Source organism: Sinohyriopsis cumingii, chromosome 15 (genome assembly GCF_028554795.1).
Source record: "Sinohyriopsis cumingii isolate HCF-2022 chromosome 15, ASM2855479v2, whole genome shotgun sequence".
In the NCBI taxonomy this organism is placed as follows: Eukaryota; Metazoa; Mollusca; class Bivalvia; order Unionida; family Unionidae; genus Sinohyriopsis; species Sinohyriopsis cumingii.
Window position 1 is genome coordinate 148,039,168 of NC_142975.1, and position 20,607 is coordinate 148,059,774.

Genomic DNA, 20,607 nt, shown 5'->3' on the forward strand with positions numbered 1-20,607 from the left:
TGGAGGATTGCCATGAAACTTTATACATATATTCATCTCGGTGTCTATTTATTCTTGAAGATTGTGATACTCTGATATCCAATATGGTTGCCACTCACAACAGCTCTTGAATGGATGGTCATATGAACATGGGGTTATCACTAAAGGACTTCTTATTATGTCCAAATGAAAATTGTGATGGTATGATATCCTATGGAGCAGACAGATGCTACTCCTTGTATACAGAAAGTTGTCAGTTGAGTATTTTCACCAGAAGACTTCTGATGAAGTATAATTTCCTCCTTACTGGATGGTCATTTCAGAATATGGTTTTCAAAAAACCAAATTTCTCATACTGTCTAGTTGGTTCAAAATGAAAATGGTGCTAATCTGAGAGCCATTATGGCCACCACTGTAACCATTCTTGAGTGTTTTTATTGCTTGTTTTGCTGCTACTCCAGAATTGGTGTTTTTTTTTATACGAGGGTTTTGCCAAAGGACTTTAGATATCTTGTTGGTCATAAATGCAAATAGAGTCAGTCTTGCATCGTATATGGTTGCTATGACATTCCATTTTGAAAATATTATCACTTTTCCTGAATAGATGGTCATATTGGCAATAGGTTTTCAATAAATGTGTTCTAATTTAGCCACCACAGTAGCAAATTTGAGCATCACATCATTCAAGATGGTACGAACACTCAGCAGTTAAACAGAGAAATTAGTTTTATCTTGAATTCTTTGACATTCTTTTTGGACAAGTGTCTGTCCATTTGAAGGAGTGGAAATATTTGGTTTCTGATCAAATCTGGTTTATTGATGAGACTTGCCTTTTTCAGTATACTGTGTTGTCATTTATGGACTAGTAATTTTACTTTCTGGTGGAAGTTTTTGGACAAAAATTAGCTTTTCAGTATTAAAAAAAGCACTAATTAGACACATTATATTAGCTGAAGAATAATAAATTATCTTGAAGTAAAAGAAAGATACAATCCCAATCCTAATTCAAATGAAGATCCCAATTCCACCCTCCTCCTTAAGCGTGTTAGTACCACAAGTGTTTTTGTTGAAGGGTTTAACACCATTTTTCAGAACAAGATAGGCTATACATGGCAGCCAGTATAAATGGTGGAGGAACAACCCCCCCCCCCAACAAAAAAAAACAAAAGAACCACCGATCCACAAGAAGCTTCTGGCAAGCTTTCTTACATACCCACGAGTGCCTTAATACCACAAGTGCCCGTCTCCCTAACATAACAACGCCAAGCATTATTGGATTTCATCAAAACTTGGCATGCAGCTTATATTGATGGCACCATGAGTAGTGTGATTGAGGCATTCCACATCATGTAGGGATTGCTTATACTGCTATCACAGGTTTTACATAACATTACACCAAGTGATTAATTCCAGCCAATTTAGCATACAACTTTATACTGACAAGACCATACATTGGTTTGATTTCCATCTTTCCATGGTATCATTTACAGGATTTATGTCCCATGATCTCTCATTCATTGAACGGCATAAAAGGATTGTTGGATTTCAACTGAATTTAGCAATTGTCAAGGTTGTATTCACTTAAATTAGGGTGATAGTTTGCTTTTCCTTTGCAATCTGGTTTCTGCAGCACAATTTTTATGGAACTGTTTGATTTCAACCAAATACAGCTTGCACCTTTTATTGACCAACCTTGAATGGCTTTAATTACCTGTTTTCCATGGCATTATTTATATGGGGTTGTGGTCCCTGATTGCCTGTTCTACAACTTGACTTCTGCAGCATGACTTTACAAACCATTTTGCCATGCGGCTTTACAATAACGAGATGAAATAGTTTTGACATGCCATGTGGTCTAGTAACTTTTCTTTCTGGGGCATAACCTAACTAAGGCTCACTGTATTTCAATCAAATGTTGTATGCAGCTTTACACTGTTGTGACCTTGAATAGAGATTACCAATGTTTTGAGGCAATCATTTACAGCAATGATGAGGCTTCTGACCGCCTATTCTCCAAATTTTGATTTCCACATTGTAGCTTTAGGATTGTTTGATTTCAACCAAATTTGGAATTCAGCTATATGTTGTTGAAAGCCTGAATATTTTATTTTGAAACATTCCATTATAACAACTCTATGGTCTTAAAATAAGTAATAGAAAAGATCGATAAGCAAAAAGCTTGGTAAAGTTCAACAAAATAAATTATTTCCCTAGAATGCAAGTGAAAAATGTAGAAAGAACTTACGATATTGCTAAATAAATCCCTAATAATCATAAAATTTGAAACACATTCTAAGATTAAAATTCTGAATAAACTTTAGTGGTATTCTGCAGTAAATCCAGTGCTGGAAGTGTTGATGTGCCTATGATGGCGTGTGTTGTAGTGATGTGCAAAGTTTTTTGTTGAATCAAAATAATCCATTCCAGGAATATATCCTCATTTGAATTTCACAATAAATCCAAGTCTCTGTTTCCAAGATTGTTATTTTTGAGTGCTTCATATTTCTATAAAAGAATACATGTAGCTTGAATTAAATAATTTTAATAAATTCCTGCCCAGACGAAATACTGAACACAACAATGATTCTGCCTCAAGATCTTGTAGCACAAAAAAATCATTTTCCCAATAAACAAGATTATATAGTCCTTTACTTAGCCTCGGGTCAGAATTAACATTTTCTAGAGAAATTATTACCTAAAGAAAATTTTATTCTGGACGCTTCCAAATAGTTACAAGATAAAATCTTAGTTATAATTAGAAGGTCCATTTCTAAAATTATTTTATCAACTGTAGTAAACAACATGAGGAATTTCCAAACTCTGGGACTCAGACTGAGATAAACATGTTTACAAAAGCAAAAGCAATGATTCAGGTCAGCTAGAAAATTAACTTGATTCTGGACAAGGTCATGTCCAAAATACAATTATCCATATCATATAATGAATTTAAAAATACTAACAAAAAATGTAAGTTAAATAGATATAACAAAATTAAATATATATATAACGCCACAATGTTTTACAGAAGTTACGGTCTCAGCTTGCCATTCTCCCTAACATTTTCAGCATAACTCGGGAAGGATGTGCTGGATCTCAACCAAATCTGGCTTATGCCTTTATATAGATAAACCTTTCATTTCATGATCTAAAGGGTTGTGGTCTCACATTGATCACTGAACTTTGATTTCTACAACATAACTTTACCAACCTGGGGGAGGGGGGTTGGACATGCAACTTAATATCATTAACCTTCAGTTTCAAGTTTTACCATTCCATGATGTTATTTACACAAGTTATGGTCCCTGTGTATTATTGTCTTTCAGCCAAATTTGTTATGGAGCTATACACTGATAAGATCTTGAATGCATTTGTTTCCCAATGTTTGATATCATCATTTGTTGCAGATATGGCCTCTGACGGCTCATTCTGCCAATTTTGATTCCCACAGCATATCTTTATTTAGGATTGCTTGTTTTCGGCCAAAATTGCCATTCAGCTGTATTTTGATGGGACCCTAAATGAATTTTAAATTCTGAATTCCATGATTTGTGGGAGTGTTGGTCTCAGATTATCCTTTTTTATCTTTGGTTTCTGTGGCACATGAACCAAATTTGGCACGCATCTTCCATTGATAGGACAGTGGCATCATTTACTGGAGTTAAATATTTAAAATTTATCTAGTTACAGATCTACTGTAGAAGCTGAAAAATAGCTGTATAAACTAATTTTCTGACTTTGTGAAAGTAAATTTTGCTTGATACATTTGTATTTAAAGAAAGATAACATATCAAGTAAAAAAAAAATTATTACCATAATGTACACCATCTTACAGACTACTGACATTTTTATCATTTTATATGGAGCCACTGGCAATGTGGGTATGTGAGAAAGCTTGCCGGTAGCTTCCCAGGGGTAGGTGGTTATTATGGGGGTTCTCTCCGGGTTCTTCCTCCACCAGTTATACTGGCTGCCATGTATAAGCTGATCATGAACTGAAAAATGGTGTTCAACCCAAACCAACAACAACAACATTTATATGCATACAATAATTTCATGACTGTTTTTCTTTGTCCAAAGTGACAGAAATTGAAAATATAAAGTGTTGGTATCTATATTTTAAGAACACGTGAAATATTTTTTCCCTCTTTGGTGGCACGCATCATATCAAGTTCGTGATGATCAAAATGGCTTGGAAACAGACGGGAGTTTTAAAAAATGAAATGTACAATCAAACCTTACTTAAAAGCAAAAGTCACATCTATTAAGCAATCACCTATGTTATGCAGACACATTTTTAATGTCTCCACAACCATTATTAAAAAAAAAAGAACCTCTATTAAATAAGCACTTGTCTTTTCACTTAGGTGGGTTATAAGACGGGTTTGTTTTTTTGAATATTACTTAAATTTTACTTTGAAAGAGAGGGAAGACGTCCCAAGATGTTCTTGCTATTTTATCTTATTTTAATTTTATAGATGCTTTCACTGCCACATATTTCAATATCTTTTCCACTCTGCATTGACTGTTTTCTTTGTTCAGGTAAAATAACAGCAACATGTTAACACTGTACTCAGCTTTCATTCAAAGAATGTTTTATACAAACACTGTCAACCAAATATATTTGTCAAAACAACTGTATACACACGATACAAAGACAAAAAGAGCAACACATAACAAAAAACTGATAAGTGGCTATTAACATTATGTTTATAATGAAAAGCTTATTATATACAATAAAAATAATGTATGATATGGGTGATAGTATATTGGAATTGTAAACCCAAACTAAAAACAGGTCCACTAAACACGAGTTATATACAGAACTATATTTCACCTGTGAATTTCATAAAGATGTACAATGGACCCGAACTATACTAAAGCCATTACAATCAACAGAAAAATTATACCCATGTCGTGCAGGCAAAGCAAAAGTTAAATTTCAAAGATCCAAATGCCATTAGACAATCAATTTAAGCTATTCTCATTGCCTATTTCCAGTTTTGACAAAAGTTCATAGTTTTTATAAGTGTCACAAGAAAGAGAGATTTTATTTTTAAATTAAAGTATTACCTGATCTATACAGACTGTGGAAAACACAATTTTTAAAATAAAATAAATATTCAGATGAATAGGTTTGGAAAATTGATTTATATCGACTGCAGATCAAGTTTTAAACAAAACAGTGGAGTCATCCACTCTAGTAAAGATGTATGCAAAGCAATGGAAGGATTTGTATATAAGAAATTCATATTTGCAGTATATCCAGGTAAGTCATAGGTATTAGGTGTGTGCTTGTTTAATTTGGGCTAAAGCATTATTAGCATATTAGTTTCTGGTTACATGTGGAAGGGTAACAAAACATAATACTAGTCAGCATATAACTTATATAGTTATATAGTCTAAATCAAAGCTGAACAGACTCAGATTTGCTGTCATATAATGTGCTGGCAGCTCTGGGTCTATGCTGTATGCTAAGAGTAATCAACAGAACAAACAACACAGACCCTGTGATGGCAGATCAGGATCTATGTTGTCTGCAGTTGGACTTGACTTGTAACTGTTTATTTATGGCATTTCAGTATATAATTTTAAACATGAATTAAGGAATATAATAACAAATTATACATATATATTTACAGTTACACAGTCATGATAGTGAAGCATTATTTTAGTTTTGTTACATCTTTGTAAACATTAGTAGCAAACAAAAATTGCATGTGTAAAGGGGGAGGGGTTAAGCCTTACCAGATTTTTGCGTACATACTAAATGGATGGCCCCTAACTGATAATGATGATCCTCATCCCAGGTGTAAACTTTGGTAGTTATATATAGTGCAGAATGCATGTTGCCGTGCAGAAGCCATTGTTCCTCTTTCAATCACAGTGACCTCAACCTTTTGACCCCAAAATCAAAAATGTTTAACTGCTGATGGTGCAGAACTGAAGTTATTTTGCAGAAACCATCTTTCTTCTATCAGTCAGTGACTTTGACCTTTGATCTTTTTAGCCTGAAATTTATTAGAACCTTCTAAACTCCAAGCTAGCAATAAAACTGAGTAACTGTAGCTCGCTTCCAACTTGATGTATTGTGTGAAAACAATAGCAGACAGGTAACATCATAGCCTCATACAATGCCTTATGGGAAGCAAATTATCTGATTCTGTACTTCAGGTCTTTGAAATATGATGTAAGCAATAATTTGCCAAGTTAACAATAAACCTGATCCAGATTTCATACAAAATACATGTTAAGAAACACTAGCAAAAACAAATACATATATATGCAAAGTACTGTAGTCTAGTACTGAAAAACAATATTTATTTACCATTTAAAATAATTTCAAAGACCATAGGGAAAAACTAAAAACCTATAGTAAACAAAAACAAAAGTACTGTGAATGGCACATTGTGCACCTATTCCTTGCTTAATAGTCCCCTATTACAAAAAATTACTTTCTGTGCAAAAACTATTTTTCTTCTTTAATTCAAAGTAAACATGACCATTGACCTTTTGACTCCCAAACTCTTCTTCCTTACCACAAGTGCAAGGTTTGATCCAAGTCTGCCATGAAGAATTAATGTTATTTTGTGGAAGCCATTTTTCTAATTTCAGTCACTGGGATACTGGTATTTGACCGTTTGATTCCCAAATCAATAAGTTTCTTCTTTATCCTAAGTTCGAACTATCGACAAAGTTTGCTTTGTGATGTAATGCAGAACTATTGTTACTGTGTGGAAACCATTTGTATTTTTTTCAGTCACAGTCACCTTGACCTTTGACTCCAAAGTCAAATGGGTACTTCCTTACCCAAAGTGCAAGCTATCCACAAGTGTGCTATTGAAGATGATAGGGAATTCAAGTTATTGTGAGGAACCCATTTTTCTTCTTTAAGTCAGTGACTTTGACCTTTTGATCCCGAAATAAAATGGATTATTTCTTAATCCAAGTGCATCTTATCCATAAAGTTTGGTAACGGTTACTGGTGAAGAACTTAGGTTATTGTGCAAAATGAACTTTTTTCTTTCTTTCAGTAACAGTGAACTTGACCATTCAATTCTTTAGTCTGAAACTAATATGGTTCTTCCTCGCTCCATGGCAAGCCAGTCACAAGTTTTCATGACTGTAGATAGCTGACAAATTTGATTTATTGTGAAGAAATGAAATTGATAACAGATTGGTTGAGAGACATACATATTAATATTGATTATCAGCCTTTATGCGAACATATAAAGAATTCAAAACATCTGGAATCCAAAATAAGTCACACAGTAGCTCCTATTGCTTTGGTAGGCAGCCATTTCATGATAAAATATGTTAAAGCGATATTTAACATGTTATTGCATGTTATATCATGCATATATAAAGTAGGCAGAAGAAGCTATTTACTTACTTAAATATATAAAAATTGGGATATGTTTTCATTGCATTGTTATTTAAAACAACACTCCCACTCTTGGTCTCAGCATCTGCTGAAATGTGCAAGCCAAAAGTGGGTTAAAGCGTACATGTTCATATTTATGATAGTGGAATTCTTGAACTGATCATACTACAGATAATAGCTCACAGAACAAGAAACACTAGGCAAATACAACCCATTGGTCAGATATCCCTGATGTTACACAGGGTCAACGTTAACAATTTGGGATTTATGCTCTAAAAGTTAACATGTGTATGATGGATGGCTAACTGAATGGATTGACACACTGATCCAAAAAGTATTTAAGATATTGATATTAATGATTTATCAAAAGGTCTTTTTAGATTACTTGTCTGATGTATGCTAAGTGTGAAGGGAATATTCCATGGTATGGTTTTAGAGTTTTACTTCAGAAAATAAAAAATATGAATGATGGATGAAAATATAAAAAATACTGAAACTAAAGAATTTTTAATAGTAAAGGTCACATTTGTATGACTAGTATAATATGTGTAACAAGTTTCATAAGGATATCTTAAAGTCTTGGAGCTATACTCTGGAAACAAAACTTAATTGGGTGAGGGGTAACTACCATGCAACAAACTCTTAATAGCTTAGATGTTAATGTACTGTGTTTTTTGAAGATGAGGAAACCAGAAAATCCAGAAGAAACCATTAAACTTGGATGTTAAAAAAAATAATTTTAAATGTGTCATAACTGGGGATTAAACTCTGCACTTCAAAGGTGCAAATAATGCATGGCCCCAATAACAAAATGATATCATATATACTCACAAGTTGTGGCAGGGTAGCTAAAAGTATCATTAATGTCAATTGTTTGTTCAATACTTGCCTAGAGTTATTCAGAATTTGAACACAAGAAGTTAACAGAAATCCACCTGATGATGGGCAAAGCTGGGTTTGCCGACATATTTACTTTAGTTTGATTTTTACTTCAATAAAATACATAATGAGAGTATATCCTTCATCATCTTTATCAACTCTGTAATTTACTTATGTGTAACTTATAGTGGCCAGATCCAAAATATGATCAAAAGTCAAAGCAGAATGGATACTGGTAGTTATATGAGCAATTAACACAAGTATGTTTGACTTTCACAATGGCTGGACAAAAATTGTAATTACAATGACTAAGATAAAAAACAGTAATACTGGATTATGTTACCAAATTGCAAACTCTAATAAAGGAAATAAAACATAATCATTGCCAACTACACTAATATATTCTTAAAATCATAAATACATATTGTCATTAAAATGTAAATAAAACAGTTAACATCAGTTTTCTTGTCATATATTTAGTAATAATTTGCAAGCAGAATGCATTACTTAATAAAGACAAAGCAATTTTGGCATCAAGAATATGAGATTTAATTTCAAACTCAGTTGTATATGTCATACTTACAAGCTGACTTCATCAAGTCATACTGACTTATAAGTAAGCATATACATTAGTTATATTCAGATAAACAAAGTTCCACTGTATATGGGTACAAATGCAAGCATCGGTATAAACAATTTTTTAGCAAATATATCCATGAGGACTTCAATCTATCACAGTCTAAATATTAGCTCCATCTTTGCCATTTAAAGAGAACAAATATATAATTTCAAAGCATACATACTGGACCATACAGATCAAAGGCGTACATAACAAAAATGTTTAAATACAGATTAACATAAAAAGCCAATATAAAAAATAACATTAAATTAAAAAATTTACCATTAGTTAGCAAAATAGAGCCAATACTGTGCTGATGTGCCACAAAAAATAGTAATGACCATCATTTAAAATTGTACCATTTTTTAAAATGCTGGCATGAATATTACAATTTGAAATTCCTGACAAAAGATAAAGCAAAATATCATATGTACTCACTTATTAAGTCAAAACCCACTGCAAACTGCACAGGCAGAATTCTCTCACTGCATAATGTGCCAGCAGATCGTGGTCTTTGAAGTTTGTTTGGAGTAATCAGTAAAACAAACAGCATAGATCCTGATCTGCATGTGCATCATGCTATGCCAGATCAGGATATTTGTTGTTTGTAGTTTGACTTGACTTATAAGCGAGTATATACATTATTGTGCTGCAAAATGGAAATCCTGACCATTTGGGTTCAAAGTTTAGCTACTGATTAGAAAATAACTGACTTCAAAGAATTAAAGACACTACCCTAACAATGTTCACACTACCATGGGAGGCAGACAAGTGATATGACTCACAATTAACAGGCAAGACAAAAACAGAAGTTACAATAAAGTCATTTGTGGCAATCATGAGATAATGGCAAAGACAAAATGGTCACTATACAACAGAATAAGTTACCACTATATACAGTTTATTTCACTGGACCATATGTTTTAAGGATTTAATGTGCTATTTTACCTATTGTATATACATTTCACAGAATTTTAACATCTTTACATTTTATATCATATCTTGTTGTTCTTTGTGCTGACATTTATTTGGAAGGATTTATCTTCCTAGATTTTGATACAATTCATTTAAAATTTTCAAACTTTGCCATTAGTTAGCAAAATAGAGCCACTATTGTGCTGAGGTGCCATACAATGCTGCTATATACACAATTACATATTTACCGTGCATATCAGCAAATCTGAATCCAAGGTTCTTTATAGATTATGCAGAAAATAACTGAGCATGGAAAAAAGTGTTCAGCACTGAAATAAAGACTTTATCAAACAATAAGAACTAAAAGAGATATGTTACTTAAAATGATATGGAAAGTAATATTGGTCCAAATTTCTGCTAGCAATTAGCACTTTACTAGAACTGGGTAATTAGTAATGCAGTGGAACCCACCAACAGCAAAACCAAATTTCAGCAAAATTACATAATTACTGAAATGTTTTGCACCCAAATATAAAAAAAACCTGAAACACTTACCAATATTTTTAAGGACATTTCACTGATCCTTAAAGGAATATAATAAAAGGCCCAAGTGGGTGGATATTGCTCACCTGGGTAACTCCTAAGTGATGTTTTGGGTTTAATGCCATTTTTCAGCACATGATAGGCTATATATGGCAGCGAGTATATCTGGTGGAGGAAGAACCCTGAAAAATTCAGGGAAGAACCACTGACCCACAGGAAGCTATTGACAAGCTTTCTCACATACCCATGTTGGCCAAACCTGAGACTTGAACCCATGAAGACAGAGGTGAGATGTTCCTAATCTGTAAAGGTGTTTGATACATGTAAGCTTCTGAAAAAAAATTCAAACATGCAGTGAAACTGTGGAGTGAAATGAAACATTTTGCAGCACTTAGTTACCACATTGTCAATTAGGCATAACAAAACATAAGTGTTACCAGTTTCATGATAAAAATAAAAAAAATAAAAAGATTGGTTGGTTGGAATAAAATTTTATAAAACTCGTATTTGGCCTCTTGATTTACTAATAATGAACTATGGATGCATGACCCAATTTTATTCCTCTGAGAAAAGACTTGTTACTCAACAACACAATGGTTGATATAAATTCTCCATATAATTACTATTAATTTGCATTTTTCTGATATTAATGTAAATTTGAATCATGATCAGCAAAAAGATTGAGAGAAATAGTAAGCATCTAACTAAGCATGATCTCTAATGTTGTTACCTATGAACAAAATAAAATGTGGTCTGGTCACTTCATTCTTCTTAATGATCAAAAAATATCAAATTCAAATCTAAAATAATGTGTGATTAATAATATTTAATGTGTAATTTCCTCAAAATAATGAATTTACATTTAATGTAACAAAAAATAGTTCAGGCACTTTAACATAGAAATTGCATTTTAAGTCTTTTTTGTGACTTTTAAGTTTGTTGGGCAATGAGATTACTGGTGCGTATCTGAAAGGCACTAAAATACTTGTTTTTAAACACAATACCACAAATTCATTCCCAATATTATATATAAAATAATAACTTATGTAAGATGTTTAATTGTTTTATTTTTATTTTATAAGCAAAATCATTCCCAACAATACATATCAAATAGTAGTACACTCAAGACTTCTAATTTTATTTCTTTTCGAGTTTGATTTTTATTTTATACATTTCTTCAGCTTCAAATTACAGAAAATTCAATTTCATCTCTATGGTGCATTATTTTGCTAATTTGTATTGCTTGTTGTATTGAAATTCGTGTATCCTGTACTCAATTTTTTTATTTAAAATTTTAAATGTTTCCCCCCAAGGTCAAAAACCCTCTTAGCAACACAAAAAGTGATTTTAGTGATGATAGGTTACCTCTTTGCAATAATATGCAAAATGGTATTTTGGCTTCCAAAATGGTGGTAAGGTCAGTCAATCAGTTGCAAGATTACCTCATTAATATGAACGCCTCTTGCTCTTTATCAAACCCATATGAGATCTTGATGATATAAGCCCAGATTTCAATTTCAATCAAAATCAGAGCAGAAATGTGGCTCTCAGAGGAGAAAAAAGTTCAACCATCAAATGTGGGATCACCTCATTAATATGAGTGGGGAGGTAAGAAGTATATGCAAAACTGCTATTCTGGCTTCCATGTGTTAGCAAGATCAGCCAATTAATTGCAAGATCACCTCATTAGTATGCACTGATTTCACTCCTTACTGAACTCATCTTTGATTCACATGATACAAACCCATATTCCAAGATTAAATGAAACTGGATCATAAATAACAAACAATTCTTGACACAATAGACACAAGGATATACCATGGGTTCAGATGGCTTATAGTAGGCATGTGTAGCTTCCTCTAAGGCATGGGCTGGATAGCAATTTTTAAAGCCATACCATAAGATGTAAAATAACTGATAAAACCAGGTCATGGACCAGATGCAGCCAAAAATGTCACAGTTTATTGTACAATTAACTACTCTAACTGACCTCCTTTTCACTGACTAAGGAACTTATTTAAAGTGTTTCTATTTTTAGTTACAACAGCCATAACATGTGCAACACACTCAGGGCTGTTCCATTTAAACATACATGGTATCCAGGGAAAATATATGCCATGGTACTTTAAGTTCATATTAAAATGATCAGAAAATTCTAAATTGCATCTAAAGGGTGGGTACCCCACATCAAAAGTGCCTTCCCTGGGTCCTAGGTATGTTTTACTCGAACAGCCCTCAAGCAGTTGTTGAGAAACTGTAACTAGCAAATCTGAACAGATGATGCATGACCAACAACAGAAGATGCACAATGGCTGATGGAAGAACCATACCACAAGCTATCTTGGCCTCATGAACATACGAGCAAAAATTAAATTTTATACATTCATTAATCTTATGCTATTACCTTCTGCCTAATTATATAATCACAATTAAGCCTAATTATACTTATGCTAACCGTATGAAATCATAATTATGCCAATTTATAATCATAATTATGCCTTGTGATCACAGAACTAAAAAGCTGCCTATGAATTACATACGTTTCTGTTCCACTAAACCTAATTTATCCAAATTAGCCATGTCTATAAAGCATGTAATTGCTGGGTAAAATGTCTTTCAATTTCATTCATTTATCCAACTGCCTGGTTTATTCCACAAATTTTAATGCAACATAATAAATTAATTTTAACGTCTTAACTCTGTGGTATGCTTTGTGCCCATTAACTACCCACTGTCTACATGTGAATTCCTAGTTCTTCTTTTAAGTTCAAGTATGTTATACAACTTCATTATACAATATACATAAGCACAACTAAGGCTACTCCGATTAAACAAATGTACCAGGGTTGGAAGGCAAGACAAAATTATCTTTAAGTTGATCTTCCTGAGCAGAAAGTATACTCCTTTATTTTATGGATTTCAAAGAACAATCATGTAAGTGGGTTGTAAGTCTCAATTAAACGTGCCTTCTGAAAATGGCATATCCTCTTCAATGGCACCTCCTTAGAAATTCTTAAAACATTACATAATAAACTCATGAAATTCTCCAAACTTTACGTAATAAACTTGTAAACACTGAATGACACTAAAATAGAGTGATTTAAAATATCTCAGAGTCTTACAATGTCTTATTAAGACAATTATGGCCTCAACTTGTTGATTGCATTTGCAAAATTGTCTCAGATATCACCTTGATATTTCTATAAACACACATACTTAAAAATATCAAAATCGTCATTTGCTGCAAAATCATAGAAACACATCAAAATATAAAAATGCACATCTAAGAAGAAACATACAGACTACAAACACGAAACAAATGAATAGGCTCATGGAGTGCAGAAAAAACAAACCGGACAGAAATAATCACCCGTATCTTAATTTGCTACCTGGATTTATTTGTTTTAAAACTTCTGCCAATGTTGATAAAAAGATTTCTACCCCTTTGTACAGTTCAAATTTTACATCCTCAACAAGTACCACATGAAACGAACATGAATAAAAGAAAACAATATTGTAAGGTCATCTTTTTTTAACTTAACATACATAAACAACCATACCTTAGCGCTACACCTTCAAGTCATGTATCTTAGAAGGTATTTTTTGATATATTAAGGCCAATAACTTGCAGTGGAAACATAAATGATGAGTGTGCAGTTTATAATATATATTATTTTTTTCGAGCTGAGTGATGGATTTCTAGGTTGCTCTGCCTGTCTATCTGGAAACTTGAATTAAGGTTGATAGGTCGATAGGTGATAAATCGACTACTTAAGTGCCTTCTCACTCAGACAATTAACTGGTCTGGAGAAAACATTGATATTAAAGTGATATTTATAGACTGGTCCATAAATTTGAAAACTAGAATGCAGTCCTTTGGCTTTACAGTATCCTATTCAGTTTCATTTATGAGGGGACTAAGTCACAAGAGTGGTCAACATGTTTATTTCTTTAAAACTGAAAGAAAGATCCATCAAGCTTCATATCTACATAGGTTCAGGGACCAGAACAACAGGTTCCATTTTTCAGTTTAAAGTAGTAATAATAATAATAATAATACACAAATCTTTCATAAAGGCAAATAAGGAGAATATAGGCCTCATTTCAACCTAACTGGGAATAAACAGAAGTAATGAAGCTAATACATTCAAACCTATCCTAACAGTCACCTTTACTCAGCAGTCACCAGTTCACAATGGCCAGTCTAATTCCCTCCCCACCTCCCCGGCAAATTTCTTGTATAAATGTCCTGTATGTAACAGACACCTGTGATGAGAAGCCAGGTGTTTCCTAACAAAACTATGCTTTCTCCCTACCTTAAGTGGTCACTGGAGAATATCTACAGTGACAGTTCATGTTTGCTTCACGAGGAAGGCATTGTTCAGATGAAGGAATATTATGTGAATTGATGTGTAAACATTCTTATGTCGCTTGCACTATAACTCCAACTATGCTGTAATTCAAAGGTGTCATTATGTCAAATTCAAAAGTGAGGCAGTTTATATTATTAGGGTAGAGGGCTGAATCAATTCATTTGAAGGATGGTGGAAAAAGTAGTCCTGCTATCGCAGCAGAAATGTGCCAGTGTGATAGGTAGAGTTCAATGTCTTCATCTATCTACCTGTGAATTAAAACTATCTCAGAAGAAAACATTCATCTTTCTGAAGAGATATGAGTTACATCCCTTTTCATTTGGGTTAATGGTCATTCAATATTTAAAACATGTCTTTTAAGACAGGTAAAGTATTAGGTCATGGGTCACGGAAAAATCAATAAAGCTTCTCTGATTTCCTATTCATCACAGGCTTCTCACATAAGCTGCCTTTTGATTTCGGCAAGTTTAGCAACTGGCTAATCCTGATGTTATTTTTAAAGCTTGGACAGCAGTTTTCAACTGGCTAATCCTGATGTTATTTTTAAAGCTTGGACAGCAGTTTTCAACTGGCTAATCCTGATGTTGTTTTTAAAGCTTGGACAGCAGTTTTCAACTGGCTAATCCAGACTTTATTTTTAAAGCTTGGACAGCAGTTTTCAACTGAAACTTGCACAAATTGTCCAATGAGACAGCAGTCTGTTTTACAGGCAAATGTAAACTGTAAGTCCATATTGAAGTTACTGTTTTGTCATGGTGCACAAAACAAATGAAGATTGGTGATTATTTTCAATCAGTGATGATTTCATTTATAGGATGGAATAAAGTGAGCAGACTATAGTAATCTTGTAAGTAGCATAAATTTGGTAGAGAACAACATATATGCATATTTTATGATTTGGCTGAAATAATATACATAAAACAATATTGATAATGTAACGATACTAATACAAATAATAATTATTAATAGTAATAATAGTAATAATGATAACAACAATATAGATATCTGGATCATGGTATTTGTTCAAAAGCAAATTTTACAAGTTTAATCTGTGTACAGCAGTTACCAGTCTAAAATAACCAGTTACGCCTTTTCCCATCAGTGGCCACTGTTGACAGGTTAGGTTCTAAGTTCATATTTATTATTACAAATACAAGGTCAGACAAATGTTTAAATCAGTTGTACAGCTTAAATACAGTATATCATGCTAAGATGTTCAACCATGTCATTTAAATAATTCATCTGACCTTGTATCTGTAACAATTCACAGTTGCAACTCTCCGATCTACGAGTAGGTTGGTTCTCTGTATCAGTTGCTGACTGGATCATACTTGGAATAAGCAACAGATGCAGGTAACTGATTCAAAGATTGGGATCCAATTTGTATGTATGTATGTTTTAAGTTTACCTATTTAAATATAGCCTTCTACAGCATAGGAGATGTGAGGATGTACAACTATATTAACTGACATAAAACTAACATTGCAAATGGATTAAAACATTTATTAATGCAAAGGTTGATGCTCTACTGGCGGAAAGGAATTTCCATGAATCTCTATAATAAGTCCATTTCTTCTGTTCTTTGTTCTTTTTAATTGCTAAGTAATGACACCATCGTTGAAACTCGTTAGACTCAAATATACCACATTGTGGCAACACTTACATTTTCTTGTTTGAGTTAACATGTTCACAAGAAGCCTGGAAGTGCAGTACAAAATTCTTTGAAATGGCTTTTGACCTGGAACCTAATGTCCTACTGATAGCATATCACTGAACCTTTCTCAAAGTCATGATATATCCACATTCCAAGCTGGGTTAAATCTATCATTATTACTTTTTTGGAAAAAGAAACTTACTTAAGAATCATCAATCTAGGTATTCTTCAGATATAACCACAAACTGGGATCCATTCATATTTGTTTGTGTTATCATGCTCACAAGCCAGTTCAGCTAAAAAAAAACAAACAAGTCATGATCTTTGACCTTTAAATCACTGTCAAACTGCTGATTATATTTTTTTTTAATCAGAATGCAACTAAATACAAAGTCAGGTCAAAATTAATTTGTTTTCAGAGTATGTTTATGTCACCATGTTCATAAGTTCAGTGAAGCATGAAAATGCAAGCAATGACCTTGACTTGACCCCAAGATCAATTAGGTTTCCAACTCATTCAAACAAGTGCACTTATGAAAGTGGATTTTATAAACAGATTTTTCACTGTTTGAAAAGATATATCATTTTAACTGAGGACCTTCTATGTTAAGTGTTTTAGTGAAAACTCCACATCAATAACATTATCCCTTCTAGAGGAAATGCGCTAAGATTTTCAAGTTGGCCATCGTGCTTGAGGTGTGTTCATCTATTTAGGGCCAACCAGGCACAGTAAGAAGTCTTTTAGTAAAGACTCTTTTTCAATATGATCGTTCATACAGAAGAAATAGTGACAACAAGATTTTCAAGCTGGCAGTCTTGGAGGTCTGATCATCTTTGTTATTTAGGACTGACTAGAAGCTGTAAAAAGTCTTTTAGTAAAGACTCTATGTCAATATGGCCAGTAATAAAATAAACAGTGATAAAAAGATTTTGAAGCTGGTCACCATAACAGCCATCTTGGAGGCAAGATGAGCAACAATCCAATTTCATTTAGGACAAACCATGCATCACAAGGACTGCTATCTAAAAAGCCCATGTCAATACAATCATCCATTCAGAAGACGTAGTGATAACAAGAATTATATCATGGTCAGATTGGCATCATTTTCATTTAAGACAAACATCATAAAAATTCATTAAGAGAATACCACATATCACTATGACCATCCTCTGAGAAGTAACAACAATAACATTTTCAAGATAGCTGTCATGATGTACATGTTGGTGTTAGACTGGTACCATTTTCACTAGAGATCAACAAGGCAAAATTTAAAAAAAATTAAACCTCATATAATTGTGACCATTCATTCTGGTGAAGTAATGATAACCAAATTTGAATTCAGATTAGCACCATTTTCATTTGTGACAATGTAGAAATCATAAAAAGTCTTTAAGTGGAAGACCCATGTTGATACAACCATCCATTCTTGAATAGTAATAACCAGATTTTCAAGATGGCCATCATGCCAGCTATACAGGAATTAAAAGCACCATTTTCATTACAACCATCACTGACATCACAAGTCTTTTAAAGAAAACTGCATGTTGCTATTACCATCAAGTGATAAGAAATGAGTGAAAACAAAGTTTTCAAGATGACTATACATCTTACATGACAAGAAGTGTTTGAAGAAGGAAATTTGTTTAGTTATGAACATTTGTTCAGGATGATTAACAATACCATGGTAGCCATACTGGATGCCAGATCAGTACCATTTTCATTTAGGACCAGCTAGACATGATAACAAGTGTTTAAGTAAATATTTAATGCCTTGTCAATATAACCATCAGTTCCGGAAAAGTAGTGATAACCAGGAGTTTCACTATGGTGGCCATACTGATGTTTGACTGGTTCAATATTCACTTACAATCAACCAGACATCATCCGAAGCCTTTCAGTGAAAACCCCATGTCAATATTACGATCTGAAGAAGTAGTAATAATGAGATTTTCAAGATATAAGTCAAACAGTCACCATTTTTATTAGAGCCCAACCAGACCACAGGATGAATGTGTGTGCAAAGTTTCATGACAAATCTCTATTGTTTAGGTGCAATAGTAATCTAAGGGACAGAAAATGGGCAACAGGACAACACATAAACTCTTCTAATCTTTGACCAGTAGTGATACAAACTAGTAAAAATCATGAAAACATTAAATATTAGACTAAATTTATAAATTTAAAGAAGAAGCTCATATATCTTGTGCCCACTTTTAACAGTCTGCCACAAAGTAATGAAAATTGTAAGTTATTTTCACTGACAAGATTGTTTAAGTGTGGGAAACCTTAATAGATTTTTCTGATTAAGTTTTTAGGTAAAAAAGATATAATTGGGTTTCATGTTTAAACTCATAGGTTGGAAACATTCCTACCTCTGAGTAAAGTAATCATGCCCTCCAATCAATGGACCAAATCAGTGAATTCCTGCAGAGAGTACATTTAGAAGATGCATGATTCTATAACTATGCAGATGACTGGTCACTTTCCTTTGGCCAGTTTTGTTAATAATTTTAACATGAGTTTGCTGTTGACAGATGGTTTCTTAACTTTTGATATGTCCCTCTCCCCCTTTGCACTGTAAGAGATTGCATTTATCCAATCCTTTTCATGTCTCTCTCAAAAAAAGCATGTTTGCAGGAGACCTACTAGCTCTAGTTTCTCTAAACATATAACATTTTCTCGTTCATTTAGAAATATTTTACATATCTTTTTCTTTGCTTAGTTTGCATCAATTAATTTTCCACCAAGCAATCAGCAGGCATGATGGTTTAAAACATGATCAAAATATCTAAAATTCACTTAAATAATCTTGGTTGATCCATGAGAAACATTTGAGCAATTTCATTGTTACAAATACAAGGAACTGCTTAACCCTTTTCTCAAGAATAAAAAGATTCTTCTTCGGCTTACAATTTTAAAACTTACAACACTAATTTTCATCCTTTCCACATTCTTTAACTTTGAAAAATTGCCCATGTTGTTAGAACATAAATAAAAATTATAAAATGTCAAATTGACACAATAAATCTGAAAATTGTTAGGAAACTAAGGCAAGACACCATATTACAAAAATTAATATGAGTGCACATTCAAAATTCAATGTTCAGTATTCAATACAAAATAAATTGATAGCCATGTATACTTGTTTATAAGTTGTGTCCAACTGCAAACATTTACCCTGACCCGCCATTGCATAATGTGCTAGCTGATACGTGTTGATATTGTTTGTTGCAATGACTGCTCCTAACTGAATAGACCTAGACCCGCCAGCACTCAAGTGTGATGGCAGAACTGAGTCTGTGCAATCTGCAGTTGGACCAAAACTTATGAACAATTAAATGTTACGTAAATTCAATGACAGTAATGAAATCAACAAAGCAGTATCTCAGTCAGTGTGTGCCAGGAGTCTTCTGAACATGGAACAAAGTCCCTTAAGTGCTGGATGGAAGTCTTCATTGGATAATTCTTCCATGTCCAGCCCTATTGCATCATAGAGCACATATCCATGATCAGCCTCCCAGTACGTGTCTTTAGTTTATGTATTTCACTGGGATTCATACAGCATTGTTAAGTGAGTTTCGAGTAGACTGGAGGAGAAAATCTCTTTCTCAGATACTTGAGTATATAAAGGGGTATACAGCTAACACACGTTATCACAAGGACTTTCCATATGAAGTTCCAGGTTTTCAAGAATGAGGCATCTGGAATAGAAAAAGATCAGGAATGATGATACATAATCCAACAGTTTAAAAAAAAACAATCTAGAATTGTACTAAAACATAAAATCTTGAATTTGAAAGAACACTCTGATGCATAAGCTAAATTAAAATTTCTGAAATGAAAATGTTGAAACAAAATCTCATTTTTAATGCATATTATATTCAAAACTCAACAAGACAAAGCCATCATGTATGACTGACTGGAAAGGCAAGTAACTCTTGTAATATTTTCATTTCTACACAAATGCATAAAACCAGGCCTGTGAATTCTTATTATATTTATAGTTTACTGCAAATGTATAGGAAAATAAGAACAAGTTTTTTTAATGGAAATACTGCACGACCTTGGGAGTGCAGTATATCCATCCGACAAAACGAGTTCATATTTTCCCATACAAATGCAGTAACCTTTTTATTATATGCTAATTTTTTTAATTCTACCTAATGCTTAATTATATTAACAAAATACACTACATGAAACAAAGTAACTGAATGTATGCCGCATTCCAAACTAAATACACAAGCACATATTCACCATTACACA

General features: G+C 33.1%; 1 protein-coding gene across 2 annotated transcripts in view; it reads right to left on the reverse strand.

Moving 5' to 3' along the window:
* Window positions 1-4,541: 4,541 nt before the first annotated feature.
* The window catches only part of LOC149783020 (putative phospholipid-transporting ATPase IIB), an 86,705-nt gene continuing 70,639 nt past the window's right edge, over window positions 4,542-20,607 (reverse strand). For both annotated transcript variants that reach the window (XM_089934606.1, XM_089934607.1), the window contains exon 26: window positions 4,542-20,045. In XM_089934606.1, coding sequence (XP_089790732.1) covers window positions 19,912-20,045 — 134 coding nt within the window. In that variant the 3' untranslated portion in view covers window positions 4,542-19,911. The remainder of the gene's footprint in view (window positions 20,046-20,607) is intronic.